The 16,491-nt window shown below is 35.6% G+C and overlaps 3 protein-coding genes across 8 annotated transcripts; all 3 read left to right on the top strand.

The window, feature by feature from the left end:
* Positions 1 to 746: 746 nt before the first annotated feature.
* Positions 747 to 3,576, top strand: LOC122291250. 4 transcript variants are annotated; one of them, XM_043098908.1, is made up of 3 exons: positions 747 to 928; positions 1,034 to 1,117; positions 3,262 to 3,576. In XM_043098908.1, the coding sequence occupies exons 1-3, from the start codon at positions 812 to 814 to the stop codon at positions 3,271 to 3,273; spliced, it is 213 nt and encodes a 70-aa protein (XP_042954842.1). In that variant the 5' UTR covers positions 747 to 811; the 3' UTR covers positions 3,274 to 3,576. The 4 variants fall into 4 exon arrangements, with proteins under 4 accessions (XP_042954842.1, XP_042954839.1, XP_042954841.1 ...); XM_043098905.1 differs by lacking the exon at positions 3,262 to 3,576 and adding an exon at positions 2,517 to 3,254; XM_043098907.1 differs by lacking the exon at positions 3,262 to 3,576 and adding an exon at positions 1,654 to 2,510.
* Positions 3,577 to 3,759: 183 nt separating this feature from the next.
* Positions 3,760 to 5,485, top strand: LOC122292227 (pheophorbide a oxygenase, chloroplastic-like). Its single transcript, XM_043100466.1, has 3 exons — positions 3,760 to 3,828; positions 4,878 to 5,075; positions 5,204 to 5,485. The coding sequence occupies exons 1-3, from the start codon at positions 3,760 to 3,762 to the stop codon at positions 5,483 to 5,485; spliced, it is 549 nt and encodes a 182-aa protein (XP_042956400.1).
* A 1,337-nt stretch (positions 5,486 to 6,822) lies between these two features.
* Positions 6,823 to 12,688, top strand: LOC122292711 (mediator of RNA polymerase II transcription subunit 19a). Of its 3 annotated transcripts, XM_043101189.1 has the most exons (8): positions 6,823 to 7,230; positions 7,356 to 7,414; positions 8,213 to 8,279; positions 9,967 to 10,256; positions 10,369 to 10,596; positions 11,466 to 11,525; positions 11,670 to 11,810; positions 12,308 to 12,688. In XM_043101189.1, the coding sequence occupies exons 3-7, from the start codon at positions 8,249 to 8,251 to the stop codon at positions 11,718 to 11,720; spliced, it is 660 nt and encodes a 219-aa protein (XP_042957123.1). In that variant the 5' UTR covers positions 6,823 to 7,230; positions 7,356 to 7,414; positions 8,213 to 8,248; the 3' UTR covers positions 11,721 to 11,810; positions 12,308 to 12,688. The 3 variants fall into 3 exon arrangements, with proteins under 3 accessions (XP_042957123.1, XP_042957124.1, XP_042957122.1); XM_043101188.1 differs by lacking the exon at positions 7,356 to 7,414 and having other exon boundaries at positions 6,825 to 7,230; XM_043101190.1 differs by lacking the exons at positions 7,356 to 7,414; positions 12,308 to 12,688 and having other exon boundaries at positions 11,466 to 11,520; positions 11,670 to 11,807.
* The last annotated feature ends 3,803 nt before the right edge of the window (positions 12,689 to 16,491 follow it).

Below are 16,491 nucleotides of genomic sequence, written 5' to 3'. Positions count from 1 at the left end.
ATCTGGCGGGCTAAGCCCCCGCTCCGGCCAGGTGGGGCCAAACGGCCCCATCCCCCACCTCTATATATTTGATTATGATTCTTTTGTTTTTAATAATATTAATTTTTTTATGAATTACTACTCTGTTTAAATAGTAAAAATATTTCGTCTCATCTCATCATTATAATTTTTTAAAATTTTTATATAAAATATAATAAATAATTTAATTTTTTCAAATTTTAAAATAATAATAATATTTTATTTAATTTTTAACTTTCATATTAATTCATTTCATCTTAACTCATTATTTAAACTGCACTTAGATAATATTAGGAGTGGAGTATGTAACAATTCCGTGTGGGTGGAATGGGATTTTCTATTGTAAAGAATTGATGTGATTTTTATTTGTGCATCCATGTTTTGACATAAACAATAAATATATATATATAAATTAAAAACAAGAGAGATCCTTGGTAATAGATTTTATGATAATTATATCTATGCCCGAAAACAGTAAACTACATGTTAAGATGATAACATCTGATATCTATAGATAAAATTTTATTATTAAATTAATATATAAAAATATTATTCAAAATAATAAGACTTAAATTTTTAAATTAAATTATACATATAAACGCTGACGACTTTAAAATAAAATAGAATTTTTGTCCAAAGTTAGTTTACAGATTTAAATGAAGTTTGAAAGATAAAAATGGAGTTAGTGTACCTCACTAACTCTTAAAATATATTAAGCTATTAATTTGATCGCATTACTTTAGAACTCGAGGCTCTGAAAAAAAAAACGAGAGGGAGGGGGAAGAGTGAGTAGATGATGCTAAGGACTCGAGTGCTATGGTTCGGCGTAGGGTTTTCTGTGGTAGGAGCTGCGATTTCCCAATTGATTTGGAGAGATTTGTTGACCGATCGACACGCTCTCTTTTCCGATGTCTGTGACCTCTTTGAAACGAAAATATTTGCATATTCACATTTTCTCAACTCCAAAAGCTTCAAGTATATTGTGACTTTAAATAGCTTCGTTATTCTCTTGCAGACGAAGCAGAAATTTGATGCTTTGGAAGCCAGAGTGTTGAACCTCGAGCCAACTATCCCTTATCCGAAATCGGATTCCGGTCAGGTAATTGCTCACTTCGACTGGTCTAACTCCATCTTTATGAGCTGATTGTAAACTCTATCTTTAGTTTTTCGCTAGACCGAATTACGATTCCTGATGCTCGGGAAAAAAAAAAGAAGAAGAAGAAAGAAAGTATATTTCCCGGCGTGACTTGCGAGAAGCTTCGGGACAAGCAAACTTAAACACAGATATTATCTACAAATGGTTGTTTGAAATTGGTCTTTTTCCCTTTTGTTTTTTTTTTTTTTTTTTTTTGGGGGGGGGGGGGGCAGAGTTGGAGCACTATAGCTACGGGCTGGTGTCTATTTTGATCGTATCTTGTTATTTGATTCTTTTTAGCTTCTTTTAATTTGGGTCGAGTTTTCCAAGTCAACTTCAGTTGGAGTAATGGTTGCTTATGAATATGAATATAATTCTATGAATCGAAGGGAACAATTTTTATAGAATTTTTTAGTGGCCTGGAGCTCGAGTTTCAGAACAGTAGGATGCAGTTTTTATCCATTTTGTTGTGATGCGTAGGTTTTTTTTTTTTTTTTTAGATTTCCAGCAAATAACGTGGGCTCTGATTCATGTTCTGCTCCTTAGCCCAACATCTTGGGACCTTGACATTGTCAACTTTTGCAATCAATTTCAGAGTTAATCATAATGTCACTTTGAGAACTGTGTAAGATGTTTCTATCCAAGGTATGGTGTCAAGAAACCTTAGATGTGATTCTCATGTTAATCTATCCGTTCTCCTCACTGTTCTTTAGAGTTTTCCAGGAATTTTCTCATCACATGCTATTCAAGACTGATTTGAATTTGTACATTTTATTTCCCTAAAACCCAAGTATCATTTTGTTCTAATCAACCATTTCCATCTCTCTTTAAATCGCTAACATTTTTAGTTACCCCATTTAGGTCCATACCTAAATGAAATATACCTAAACAAAATACGTGCACAAGTTTAGATGTGCATTCCTCTTCATCCAAAGACCGTAAATTTGCTGCGGTCATTTAAATCTGGCTAGATCATGCACCGCCACCGTGTGCTTGACTGCACCCAAAGAACACCTGAAACAAAAACTCAGCTGCTCATGCTTGCGACCTGTCCATGCACATAATCCAAAGAATCAGCATACCCAGTATCCAAAACCGCCAATTCACGACCACCCCTAAGCCACCAAGCAAGTCCTTCAACAACTCTAGAAGAATCCAATTGGTATTAAATCTGCTTACCTGTGAATGGCTAGTATTTCATCGAGATTCATAACGCCCTGGCAACGTTGTCTGATCTGGTGCCAAAGGCATTCTATAATCTATTCTTGTGGACTCAGTACCAGGGGAACCCTTATACTTGTCAGTTGGTAGTTAAACTAGGTTTTACATGATTCGGAGATGTGAAATTGATCAATGTTGGTAGGAAGCGGAGTTAATGATTACGAGTTCACCACGAGGTGTGATTGGAAAAATTGAGTACCAAGGCGTGCCAACAGAATCAACCCAAACCACAGGTGTTGCTGGTATATTTTATCATATTTGAAACTCTAAACCATGCATCTATTAAATAGCTCATACAATCACAAAATACTAAAATATTATTGCTCACTGAAGGAACTGGGTATCCAAACCATAAGTTTCTCTTTGTTTGACTTCCAAATCTTAAACTTTCCTTGCATAATCAGAATTGTTTTACTATCTTCTAGGCCTTTTGCCACCGAAACCTAGCAGTAACTATCCCAAAACCCTGCAAGTCTCTGCTGCCAAATAAATACTAGCAGGCCTAAAGTTCTTTCTCTGCTGCTTTCCTACTTCAATAAACAGATGATTTGTTTTTTCTCCCAAATTTTTGGGGAGCTTTTGGCATGTTGCTACAAGCTGTCTCCCAGGATGGGGAGTTAATGGCAAAATGGTACATATTCTCCAGCTATCAGCTTATTTGGGGTGGGGTTGGCAATGGCAACAGCAATGAAGGGTTTTTGGGATTTGATCTGATGAATAAGGTCATCAGTTGGCACATAAAACATTTGTTTGGGCTACTTGACTACGCTGGCACTTAGAGAGGAAAATGAACGTGCTTCTGCTGTCTTCTTTCTTTTGTCTACTTTGATCATCAGTCATTGATGTGTAGAAGTGTTCTAATGATTGCAATTTACCCTTTTTGGCAGGCGGAAGGCTAGCTCTATTTCAAGCAAAGATCCATATTTCAGACAAGGAAAAGAGGACTAAATAAGATTTCTTATCCACTAGGATGACTCGATTGTTGGGTTTCATATAATTAGTTGTGGATTTTTTTTAACAGAAATCTCAAGATACTCTAGATGATCCCCAAATCTTGACTTGCCTGTCTTATTAATGTCTTGCTGCCTTGGAACAAGGAAAAGTCGAGAAATTTGGCTGCGTTTGTTTTGATGTAAGAGAAGGAAAATAAGAAAATATTTTCGTACAAAACGAGTGATTTTTAAAAGTTAATTTCTCCATTATATATTTCGCCGCACTATGTTTAGCTTCCATGTACCGATGAATATGTTAGTGTATGTGACTGTTTGAACAAGCCCTTAGAATTTGCTCAGGGAAAAAGGCAAAGAATCCTTGCAATTGGATGTTGCATCATTGGCAATGAAATCTGAAAGTTGGCTTCCTCGTAGCAAATTCTAGGCTTGTGCATGCAGAAATGGGCCCCAGATGCATTCCCAGAAAATTATTTCGCTTTTGGCGTGCTGGCGGCTGTTCAGGTCTGTGAATTATGCCATTTTTTAATTACCATTTGTTGATCATCTGATGACCAAAAATAGAAAATAGCGGCGTGTTTGGATATTATACTGAGTGAGGTTACTTGTTTGTTTTCCCCTTCTTTTAGGAAAATGGTTATAAATGGACAATGGATGTAATAGAAATGATAGTTATAAGTATGCGTGAGTGTTATGTATAATTATTTTGAAAAAAAGTAAATAAATGTGATATTAGAAAAAAATTAATTTTTTAATAATTGATTTTATTTTTTTAAAGTGGTTGTACGGTGTTTGTGCATTCTATAATTGTATATAACATTATTTTATTTTCATAATTTTTTATCTAGTTATGTTTTAAATAATGAGTATTTTTTTTTTTATAAAATACCTATATAAGTGACATTGTTTTACATAAATACTTTCAATTTAAAACATAATTTTAAAAAGAATTTGAAAAAGATTATTCGTATAACATTACTGGTGATATAAATCCTAACAAACCATAAATACATAAGAAATGAACCTAAATGTTGAGAGGAAAAGATGAAGAAAATCTCAATCTAAGAACGTTATAAACTTCTCACACTTATTAGAGCATTGGCAATGGCCTCGCCATTGTCTAATGTAAGTCTAAAATAAAAGCAAATCTGAGTAAATTCATCTGCATTGGTCTAGCTAAACTTGAAAAGCTTGACATAACTGATACAGTAATTCTTAGCAGCTCTCCATGTTTGGCCAGCGACTATACAAAGAGCAAAGTGATATTTTATCATTTTCAAGTACTTGCCGCTCTATCCTTCCCTCCGTTTTTCGTTGTCTTCGTCCCTAAAACACTTCATTTCTCTTTTTTTTTTTTTTTTTTTCCTTTTTTCTTTCTTTCTTTCTCCCGAAACGCTTCTGCCTCCTTCTTTTCTTTCTTTTTCTCGAAACCTTTTTCTATCTTCATCCCCTTCTCTCCATCGCCCATTTCTTCTTCAACCCACAAGCCCTTTTCTTCAGCCCGTCGTTCTTCTCCGCAAGCCCTTAGTTATTTGAAAGGGTATGGAGTTTAGGATGAGCACGGCTTGTCCAATGCTAAGTTCGCTTGGAGGGATCACTGGTACCCGGTTTCTTTGATCAAAGATTTGGACCCTCTGCTCCCTACCCCGTTTCAGCTTTTGGGTCGAGATCTCGTGCTTTGGTTCGACAGGTTTGCTTGTGAATGGGTCGCTTTCGACGACAAATGCCCCCACCGCCTCTCGCCCTTATCTGTAAACTAAAGTTGTAACATGCTCTATTTCTTTATATCTTGTAAATTTTCCATGAAGAAGTGAGGAATTGGGAAGGATTGGGTTCTTTATGTCTTTTCGCAATCTTGATGAGTTCATATGGTTTGTAGGAAGGGCGGATTGATGAAGGTGGCAACTTGCAGTGTTCATACCATGGTTGGTCATTTGATGGCTGTGGATCTTGTGCAAGGATCCCTCAGGCTTCATCTGAAGGTCCTGAAGCTCGTGCTGTTAAGTCTTCAAGAGCATGCGTTACGAAGTTCTCTACCATGCAGTCACAAGGTCTACTCTTTGTTTGGCCGGATGAGAATGGATGGGAAAGAGCACAAACTACCAAGCCTCCGAGGTGTTTGATTATGTTCATATCTGCAATCTGCTTCCAATTATTTTGATTTGATTTCATTAAGTTAAGGATGTGGATTCATGATGAAATTAAAGTTGATGAATACAAAATTCACTGCAAATTGAAAAAATAAAATAAAAATCACTGCAATGTGATGAATGTTTTAAAAAAATTGTTTTGTTATGTACGCTGCCCAATGACTTTGATAAACCTAAGTTTTCGTCGGTGACAATTCAGTGCGATCTGTTCTATGGCTATGATACCCTCATGGAGAATGTATTTAATCCTTCCCACATTGATTTTGCTCATCACAAGGTATATACTTGTAACAATATACAAATCGAATTTATGCAATTGTGATGCTGCGCTATGTATAAAAATCAAATACATTAGTGTGATAGTTTGGCTAATTGATAGTGGATGAATTTTGGGTAACTCTTCAATTGTGATGCTGCCCTTTGTATGTGTTGTGTGCATTGCGAGTGCAGTTTTTAATTCAATAAGAAGATAATCAAACCTGATTCTCATCATGGATATGTGCTTTTGATAACCCAACCACTATAGCATATATGGATCTAACATTACAGCTTGTCTGTATTTGGAGGGTGCTCATGGCTGGTCATGATCTGTTCAATTGATTTCCATGGCATCTTTGGTGCGTCTGAGTTATCTCTCTGTGGTTACCAAATCTGTAAAATTTTTACGAAGTGTACTTGTCGTGTATTTATATTTGCTTCAGGAAGTATATTTGTATATATAATTGATAAAATATATACTGTTTTGCTTCAGAAAATGTATTTGTAAAATATAAAAAAAATATATTATTATTAAAATATATAATATAATATTATTATTTTACCTTTAAGATGGCTAGTTTAATATAGACTCATCTTACTAAAACTTGATACTATAGCTAAAAAAAGAAATTCTAGCTAAATTTTGGTCTAGCCAGTGCTCTAAGCTGCCGTCTAAAGAGAAAGGACTTCAATATATATATATATATAATTGACTTCAAGCTTTATCATTGATTTCTCACGAATGTATTTTAGTTAAAAGGAAAAGAAAAAATTGATTAAAAAATTTAGAAGTTAAATTATTTTATTTAGACCAATAGTGAGAAAAAAAATTAGTAATGTTACGTATAATTATAGATTGTATAAATATTATGTATTTGTTTTGAAAAAAAAGTAAGATTTATTATTACAAAATAATTTATTTTAATATAAAATTTATATTTATTTATTTATTTTAAAATAATTACACGAAAGTTGGAGTAATAACTGTAATTCTGATTCTAAAAACAAAAAAGAGGTATTTTGTTTTGTTTTGAGTATAAAGGAAGGGGCCGCCTTTGTTTAGATTGGTAACAGCAAACAGGAGGCATTGACGAGTTGGAGAGAGATCTAAACGGTTAGGGGGCGGCCACTTCTTTATATTCTATTACTTCATTTCCTTTTCTTCTCTCTCTCTCTCTCGCTTCTCTTTCTCCCACGATCTCACTGTTCTCCCTTTCTACTCCCCCTACCGGAAATTTTACCCTTCTCCCTCTAACTACCGCCGCCACCGGCCCTCGATAATATTCGTCTCCTTCTTAGCTGTTCCGCGGGCTAGTCGAGCTTGGACCGGCCCTTACTCACCCACACTGCTCTCGGTTTTTAGGCATCCCGATCTTTCGATTCTATCTCTCGGTCTCTTGTCCGGTCGTCACTTCCAGCTACCACCAGCTTCGTTCCGATAATATTTTCCGATCAGCTTGCCGGAAAATTGAAGTCTCGGCACCCATTGTAAATCGAGGTAAATTGTTTCTTTGAGCTTTTTTTTCTTAGTTTCTTGATTTTAAATACTTCGGCTGTTACTATACTTGATTTTTTTGTGGAAGTAGCTTGAAGAGGGGCTGAAAGTTTCGGATTTATGTGCAGAGGTTGGTAGGGCCGAAGGTGCCCCCCATTTTGAAAGTTAGGGTTTTTGATTTTGGGAGGTACTTTGTACTTATACTATAAATTTTGAATTTGGATGTATGTGTGGTTAAATTCGTGGTGGTTTAAGGAAGATAATACCTCTTTAAGGGCTATTTTAGCGGAGCCATAGAAGGGCTCCTAGATGGATCATTTTTTTAGTTGTCCAATGAAATCCAAATGCTATGTAATGATATGGAGGCTATCGACTTTAAAGTCTGAAAACCTTAAACAAATATAATTACTAAACCCTTGAAAGTAATGAATGACTACGTAACAAAACCATAGTCGTCATATAACATGAATTTGGGATAACTTGTCCTACATCACCAGTAGCTTTAACAATAGAAATATTAGTTTAATATGGTGCTCGCTCCAGCAGCCATTGTAATTATTTTAGCACTGAATTCGGTGGAGAAGGAAGTGTGGAGTCCTATTAAAGTTTCCGTCTCTCCTAAGGATTAGGCAATTATGTAATGGGATGATGTGGAATAATGGAGAACATGCCTATTTTGTATTTTTTATTTTTTGTTGACAAGGCCAGTGCTGTAGTTTGCTAGCAGTTATTTCTAAATTTGATGTATTTATTGTTATATGATAAGTGAATGCCTAATAGTACTTGAATAATAAGCGACTTTGGACCTGTACACTGAAAATCTCATGTCTAACACATGGTAACTATTTAGTTCCCCTATTATTCAGTTTAGACCAATTTATTTATAGGCTATTTTTCTGCTATATTATTGTAGAAACAAAATTTATGTTTTGTTTCAATTTATATGAGAAAGATTTTATCGATTTTATGGTTGTATAAATTGCAGTTGATAATGGTCCACCGTTTTGTAAAACAATGACATATGGATCCTGAAGGAAAGAAGTTTGGAAGAGGTAGATAGCTTCCTTTGTTGTGTGTCTCTCCTTGTATTTTTCCTCATTCCATGTGTTTGGCTGAATCTAGATTTGCTAGATTGTTAATGATGTGTTGTATAGAGCAAAATATTCGTAGGAGGTGCAATTGTAGTGATTATTTTCTGATCCAATATCTCTTATGTGATATTGCACCCAGTGTTGGACTTATAATTTGTATTAAATGGATTCTCATAGAAGTTGCAATTTCTAATAAAATTAAGATCATGTTTGCGAAACAAACCCTTAGAAAAATTTTGAGAGGTGATTTCTCTTCTATTGTACTGAATGGCACTTCCTTTACTGAACTTCATGCTGCTCTTCGCAGCTCTTAGACTGTAGCTAGGCTCTTTGTATACCCCGTGTACTCGGGCCTTGCCCTCTTTATGATTTAATATATATCTTTTTACTTATAAAAAAAAAACATTTGAGAGGTGATTTATGTTCGTGTTTGTAAAGTGGTGGGGCCCATTGAAAAGATGTTTGGAAAGAAAAAAATCTAAGATTTTTTTTTTCGTATTTGTGAAAGCGTGGGGTCTACTTGACTTATCAAATTTTTTTTTTGATAAGTTACTTGACTTATCAAATTTTTTTTTTGATAAGTTACTTGACTTATCAAATTTTTATGGGTGTTTTTTCTAAAAGTGGTTTTGAAGTTTTTGGATTTTTGTGAAAGTGGTGGGTCCACTCATGATTAGATGACAATTGTGTTGGGGGTGAAAGATTATTTTAGGATTTAAAACATGCTCGTTTTGAAAGTTGAAGAAAATGAAATTTTTTGTTGAGAAACATAAAATAGGCATTTAGTGAGTAAAATGGCATACCCATCTTAGGAGGTGTAAGCCATTTTCTGTTGTGTTACCCTCTCCCCCCAACCCAAATCCTGCAACTAGGCTTCTTGATTCCTACAATCCTACAACTATGCAACCCCTTACCACCTGCCACAACTCCCACCTACAAAATTCTCTGCCACCGGCTCACCTACCAACAATATGTTTTGTATCTACCAACCCATTTGCATGGAATTGGTTGACTCCAACTTGGTCACAGAATCCCGCACTAATTTGAGTCAACTTAAATCCTGCCTCGATCGTACTTTGCTTCTATTGGGATTGGGGGTTCAAGAATTGATGGCGGTGGTTGAGAAGCGGTTTTGGACAGTTTTGTGGTGGTTGCAAAACTAGAAAATGGGCGGTGCGATGGTTTTTGGTTATGGTTTGTAAATAATTCACATAGCAATTTAACACTCAGGAATGGTTATGGAACATTTTTGAATCCCAACTAAATAATAGAAAACTATTGGTTTCTCTGAAAATATATTTTTTTTATGGATAAAAGGTTAGATTCTCTGAAAATATATTTGACTGAAGTGTTCTCTTGTTTTCCCCATTTTATGTTGAAACAAACGCAGCCTCAATGCATCGTTATTTTCCTTATCTTATGGCAACATTTTATTATCATCTGATTCTGTTTTCAGTTGCGTTTGTCCTTTTTCTTTTAGTTTCTTTGCCCTTTATGCTACTTGGTTGTTCATTGTACCTTTTTTTTTTTCTCTCTCTCTTTTGTTTTGGTCAATGATATACTGTGCTTTTTATGTCCTGTGTACTTGGGCCATGCATATTTATATCACAATTCATTTTTACTGAAAAAAATGCCATTTGAACTCTAGGACCAAGGGAACTGACTGGTGCTGTAGATCTCATAAGTCACTACAAGTTGTTGCCACATCATGAGTTTTTCTGCAAGAGATCACTTCCTTTGTCAATTTCAGACACACATTATCTTCACAATGTTGTTGGAGACACAGAAATTAGAAAAGGAGAAGGGATGCAATTGGATCAGCTTATTCAGAACACATCCTATTCCAGAGAGCCAAATGCACGAATACAACCGTTTGACCTAGATATTCTAAGAGAAGCCTTTCAGTTAAGGGAAACGGCTCCTGTTGATTTGCCCCTTGTAAGATATCTACTGTTTTGAATTGTTTCTGTTGCTTCAAAATATTTTCTTATATTTCTCCTTGTCTCCCTCCCTCTCTATTAACTGCTGATTTTATTCATTTACTCTATAGGCAGAGAAGGGGATCCCTACTGTTGCAGGAAAATCGAAAGGTGAGTCCAAGGACAAGGAGAGGAAGCATAAAAAGCGCAAAGACAGAGATAAGGATAATGATAAAGAGCACAAAAAGCATAGGCACCGCCATAAAGACCGAAGTAAAGATAAAGACAAGGAGAAGAAGAAGGATAGAAGCGGACATCATGATTCTAATGCTGACCAATCAAAGAAACACCATGAAAAGGTTGGCACACTCTTTTATAACTGCTGCTTCTTTGGGGAACTTGGGTAGCTTTGAGGATAATGGCAATATTATGAAAATCCTGGATTCATCCTTGATGCCCTTTTGCTTGGTAAATATAGTCTATGATTTTAACCCCAAAGGGGTTGGCCCAAGTGGTGAAGGCCTTGGTCTTGGGGTATCACTCCCTTCAAGGTCCAAGGTTCAGCAACTAATGGATGCAAACAATCATTTGGGGCCACACACCTTGGTGAAAAGCCAGCGATTTAACCAATTCCATGTAGGGAAACTTCCGAGGGTGCGGTGCACAGGACCGGGGTTTACTCTGAAGGGCCCTGCCTTTGAGAGGTTCTCTGACATAAGAAAAATATATATATATATATATACAATCTATGATTTTGTTTCTAACATTCCTACGCCATTTCTTCTTGAACCATGGAAATTAAACAATTGGTAGGGTGAGATGTAGACTTCTATTGTCCATCCTGTTTGAGATAATCCTTTAATTTGAAACAAATTGATTTGGCTTTGTTTTTGTTTTATATTATTAAGGTTGACCGCAACTATCTACTCAAAACCATGTCGCTATCACATGTCCAATCAATGTTAAAATTATCAATTAAAGAGTAGGTTGGAGTGGATTGCAAATTAATGTGCTCTAAGCTCTCTTTTGACAGATTAGTGCACCAATTTGAATGGTTCTGTAGACATTTTAAATTTACCTCAATTATGGTCTATCATAGTTGCAGTTTAATTAAGAGAAACAACGGAGTTGACTCCATATTTTAGGATTCATAAGTGCAATTTGGCCATGTAATTAAATTTTCAAATGCATTCTGATTCATGAGTTTTTTTACTTTATTTATTTTCAGAAAAGAAAGCATGATGGCGATGAAGATATTAATGACATTCACCGACACAAAAAAAGTAAGGTAATATATAAACAAGAAGCATTTGAAAATTTTCGATTTTTTTTATTCTAATCCTAACTCATTGTTTCTTAAATGGATTGCACAATTTTTTACATTGTTTCTTCATCTATACATAACTCTCTGTATTACCCCAATTTATTGCAGCATAAGAGTTCAAAAATTGATGACATGGGTGCGATAAAGGTTGCCGGCTGAAAAGATGGCCTACAGTGGTTGGGTTATTATTCTCAAATGGTTGTTGTTGTAAGAGTTTGGAGGGGTCTTTTACTCTTCAAATTGCTTGAGGTAAATACCCTGCCATAACTTTAAATATTCATTCAAGTCAATCCTTGCCCAGAAGCATACTTGCAATCATATACCTCATTTTCTTGACAGTGTGTATTACACCAACTTTATGTTTGATTGATGAAAGTTAGGCATGAAATCAACCAAAGGATTGATCTTACTCCCTAGCCTTCTCTGTTGTAATTAGCTCTAGCCCCAGCTATAATCCGTCTATGGCCACCTGTTAGTCATTTAGAATATAGCCTGGATTCAAAAGCATTGTCTGGGCGTTCCAGCAGCCTCTCATATGTTAATAACTTGATAAATATGTAACTGTGTATGGAGGGAGGTTCTCATTTCAATTTTTTGGGAGAAATTTACATTGATCTCTCTTTTTAGTTTTGCAAAATTACTCTGAAAGCTGTCATTGTGTGTGTGTGTATTATGTGTTTTATTGTCATTGTGACTTATTAGGCACTTGTATCGCAATTTTATTGTTATTTTCATCTTTGATGCAGGGTAAAAGTTGCTAAGAATGGACTTTTTTGTATCATTACAATGGTATAATATGATTATTAGTTATGTGCAAGACTTCTAAATAGGTTGTTTCTCAGTTTCTACGGCGCATTGGATATCTCAGGTTGTACACATTACTATAATTTTCTTTTGTTTGAGGTTTTTTATTTTTTTTTTATTTTTTGGATTAGCTTGAATTAGATTTTCCAGGTTTTAGGAAGAATAGATTGAGAAAGGGGATTGTGTATATTGGTTCTATTTTTCTTCATCTGTTGTAGCAAATGGCTAACATATATGTTTAGTCACCCAAAATGATTGTAGGGACTACTAGAACTATGTTCTCACATTAATCGCCAATTCATTTATTAGGTTATTGTGTACTACATACAGTAGAGATGATGATTGGGCCATTGAGGGAGTTATTACTGGTGTCAGTTGATCTCCTGAGGCCAAGATTTTTTTATTTTAAATTTTTTTCCCCATTTTGCTTTATAACTTTGCTAGTACTTCTCTCGGTAGGAATTTTACTTTGTAATTATGAGCCTGGGAGAGGAACACAAATTTCATTTAGTTAAGTGGGAAAAGGTATGCAGCCCTATCTCGAACGGGGGTTTGGGTATTAGAAATATGAAAACCTTCAATCAGGCGTTGCTAGGTAAATGGTTGTGACGGTATCATAAGGAACCCGAATCCCTTTGGAAGACGGTAATAGAGAGCAAATATGGGGAATTATGGGGGGGTTGGTGCACAAAAGAAGTGAGAGGAGCAAACGGAGTGGGTTTGTGGAAACATATAAGAAGAGGGTGGGAGGTGTTCTCATGCCATACTCGCTTTCGTCTAGGAGAAGGAGACTGCATAAAGTACTGGTATGACACATGGTGTGACCATGTTGCTCTAAAGAAATCTTTTCCTACACTATTTAGAGTAGCAAGAGATACTGAAGCTTCAGTAGCAGAAGTAAGGGTAAGATCTGGGGAGCAAATCCAATGGAACATCAACTTTAGTAGGGCGGCACAAGATTGAAAGATGAGCAGTTTTGAAGCTTTTTATAGCCTTCTGTATTCAAGTGAAGCGAGTATTTCACAGGATAGTCTATGGTGGATACCTGCAGTCAAAGGCATTTTTTCGGTGCACTCTTTTTATAAGGCTCTTATTCAAGAGACACCTGCCCAGTTCCCTTGGAGAAAGTTATGGAGACATAAGGCGTCTCCCAAAGCTGCGTTTTTTGTGTGGACAACATCCATTGGCAAGATTCTTACTATTGATAACTTGAGGAAGCGTAGGGTGTTCATTGTAGATTGGTGTTGTATGTATAGGAAGGGGGGGTGAATCGGTGGACCATCTCTTAATACACTTCGAGATAGCAAGAGGGTTATGGAATGAGGTGCTGGGCAAAATCGACTTGGCTTGGGTTATGCCTGAGAAGGTGGCAGGAGTAGTGGCTAGCTGGACAAATATGAGAGGCAACCAACGGATAAGAGAGGTGTGGAAGATGATACCCATATGCATCATGTGGTGTTTATGGCAAGAATGCAATGCAAGGACCTTTGAAGATACAGAGATTGATAGAGGAATTGAAAGTTTTCTTTTTTAGAACTCTTTGTATTTGGGCCATAGCGGTTGATTTTAATGGCCTAGAGCTACATGATTTTTTGATGTCCATCGCCCGTACGTAACGATGGAAACTATACTTTGTACCGGGCAATTGCCTATTCTTTTGATAATATAATTTATTTACTTATAAAAAAAAAAATTATGAGCCTGGGAGTGAATTTTACCAAAATGAAGGCTTCTATTGTGCAAATGGATGAATAAATCAGGAGCATACTCTTACCAGTTAAAGGTGATTCAGGATAAGCTATAAGACTTGGGGGGACATATTTGGAGTTTTCTGTTGTACGATTTTTGCTGTCGGGGGGGTCGTATATCCGATAGTTTACTTTCAGTATCCGTACACAGAATCCTCTCAATTGAGATCTTACAGCATTAGAAAAATAAATAAATTAGAAGAAACTGCCTCAAACAGAGTTCATGAAATACAAGTAATTATAAGGTAGTCTGTACACATTATTTATCTTTTTATTTCATTTTATTTTATTTGGGGGTATAAGAGTGGCAACTGGACTTGGCTTTCCTACTTAAGTGCGCTCTTAATGGCACCTAATCGTATTCGGAATTTGACAAAGAGGGGGCCTAGACAGGAGAAAGTCGTAGGCACTTCTTTTAAGTTGGAATTGAGTCATGTCCAACGAAGGCAAATTTAAATCCAAGATAGATTTAGTAAATGTCAAATCAGTTTGAGTAACCTAGAGGCCGTTGAGTCACCAGGTCACATTGTACTACTTAATCATGGAATGCGACGTCAATTAATATATGTTGATACTGTATTTACGTAGGTAATTTATAATACCAGGCACGTGATAGGATGAGCATCACAGCATATACGCTGAGAGAGTTCAAGATTTATTTTGTATAGTCAATGGGTAAGTGGTCAACGGCAACAAGAATAGCTGCTACTTATTGGACCACGACCCACCTTCCATATGAATAGCTTGTAGATGGAAACCGGCTGGAAGTGGCCTCCATTTAGAAACTGGCTTTAAATGAAAGTCGATTAGCGTTTGACTACTTTGAGCTAATAAGTCCAGCCCACTCAGGTGCCCCACCCTAGTGACCCAATTCTGCTGACACTTCCCCCTTTAATGAGCAAGATTTCATTAAACCCAAAAGAGAATTAAAAAAGGAGGCGGAGGGAATGTGGATCCTTATAAATATTGTGTTACAGATAAATATAGTGTATTAAAAATATATAATGTTTGCACCTTATTAGGTTAGGGTTTAGAATTTGAAGAAGCAGGAGGAGGAGGCAAAACTCACACCTTAAATCAATCATTTAATTTTAGGGACCCTTTTGTTAGGTGCCCAAAACAGGTAGAATGTTATTATTGTTATGCTTAGGCTATGATGTTATTGTGGTTAAGCTCGTCTCCTCCTGTCATCTTCCCTTACATAAAAAGAAACGCCTCAATTATTTCTTTGTAATTATTATGTTAATTATAAGATTTAACATGCATCTTCTCTCTCGTTCTCTCTCTCTCTCTCTCTCATGGAAATTTATTCTACTAGATTACAACAGAATATATATATATATATATATATATTTATATTTATATATTCACCAATTTGGGTCGACCTAATTGTGTTTAATTTTGGCTGAACTGTAGAGGATAATTGACAAGATATTGTAGCATGTGATCATAAATAATGCGATTAAAATGAAATAGATCCGATAAGAAGTCATTATTATTCTAAGTATTGAGGAATCGTGACTAATAATTATATTGTTAATGTCTCTCCCATAGAGCACCTATAAAAAAGAGTGAAAAATAAATAAATGTGTAATGATTACACAACCAAGTGATACGTCCGTAGATGATGATGAGGAGATGATCTATATTGCTCCATGGATTAAACTTTTGTGGGATAAATCCAGAGCTACCTCAGCCTAAATGATTTAACATATCTTAACGGTAATTAAAAAGCTTAATAATAATAATGTACATTGTATAATCAAGTACTGACACATGATGACGAAATCTAGCACATAGATCCAGCTTCTAAAAGGCAGCCCCCAAGGGTATTTTTTGGATTTATATTTCATTTTATTTTGGAAGTACCTCCCTCCATTTTGAATTATAGGAGGCAAAAAGTAACTATAAATCTAGTGTGGAGTTCTGTTGCATGTCATGACAAACAAAATATGGCATCACTTCAAGATATATTCCATAGTTGTTGAGTTCTTCATGTGCAGAGAGTTTGGGCCGTGAAAAAGGAGGACCACAACCATCATCATTATTTTTCTTTTCTATTTTATTATTATTATTATTATCATTATTATTATTATTATTATTTAAGAATCATCATTATTTGATAGTGATAAATATAAATGTCAAACAAATGATCATAGAAGTTACGGGACAACCGAAGACTCGATCTATGCCATGATTTTGGATTAAAAAAATAAAATAAAATCCATTTGCTTTAGATTATTGACACGATCTAGCTGGCTAGCCTGCAATATTCATGATCATCTGCAACAAGATCTTCTAAAACGTTATCGATTACAATGGCAACAACTAGTAGATGGGATGGTAAAAACAGTGAAGGAATGTGGAGGATTAGGCTG

Source organism: Carya illinoinensis, chromosome 13 (assembly GCF_018687715.1).
Source record: "Carya illinoinensis cultivar Pawnee chromosome 13, C.illinoinensisPawnee_v1, whole genome shotgun sequence".
Classification (NCBI taxonomy): Eukaryota; Viridiplantae; Streptophyta; class Magnoliopsida; order Fagales; family Juglandaceae; genus Carya; species Carya illinoinensis.
This window is presented reverse-complemented; position numbering and strand designations above follow the sequence as displayed.

Coding starts and splice junctions, on each gene's coding strand:
- LOC122291250 (XM_043098905.1), top strand. CDS start 812: ATGATGCTAAGGACTCGAGTGCTATGGTTCGGCGTAGGGTTTTCTGTG. Junction 929..1,033: donor GACACGCTCTCTTTTCCGAT/GTCTGTGACCTC, acceptor ATTCTCTTGCAG/ACGAAGCAGAAATTTGATGC. Junction 1,118..2,516: donor CGAAATCGGATTCCGGTCAG/GTAATTGCTCAC, acceptor CAATGTTGGTAG/GAAGCGGAGTTAATGATTAC.
- LOC122292227 (XM_043100466.1), top strand. CDS start 3,760: ATGCAGAAATGGGCCCCAGATGCATTCCCAGAAAATTATTTCGCTTTT. Junction 3,829..4,877: donor GCGTGCTGGCGGCTGTTCAG/GTCTGTGAATTA, acceptor TATGGAGTTTAG/GATGAGCACGGCTTGTCCAA. Junction 5,076..5,203: donor ACCGCCTCTCGCCCTTATCT/GTAAACTAAAGT, acceptor TATGGTTTGTAG/GAAGGGCGGATTGATGAAGG.
- LOC122292711 (XM_043101189.1), top strand. CDS start 8,249: ATGGATCCTGAAGGAAAGAAGTTTGGAAGAG. Junction 10,597..11,465: donor CAAAGAAACACCATGAAAAG/GTTGGCACACTC, acceptor ATTTATTTTCAG/AAAAGAAAGCATGATGGCGA. Junction 11,526..11,669: donor ACCGACACAAAAAAAGTAAG/GTAATATATAAA, acceptor AATTTATTGCAG/CATAAGAGTTCAAAAATTGA.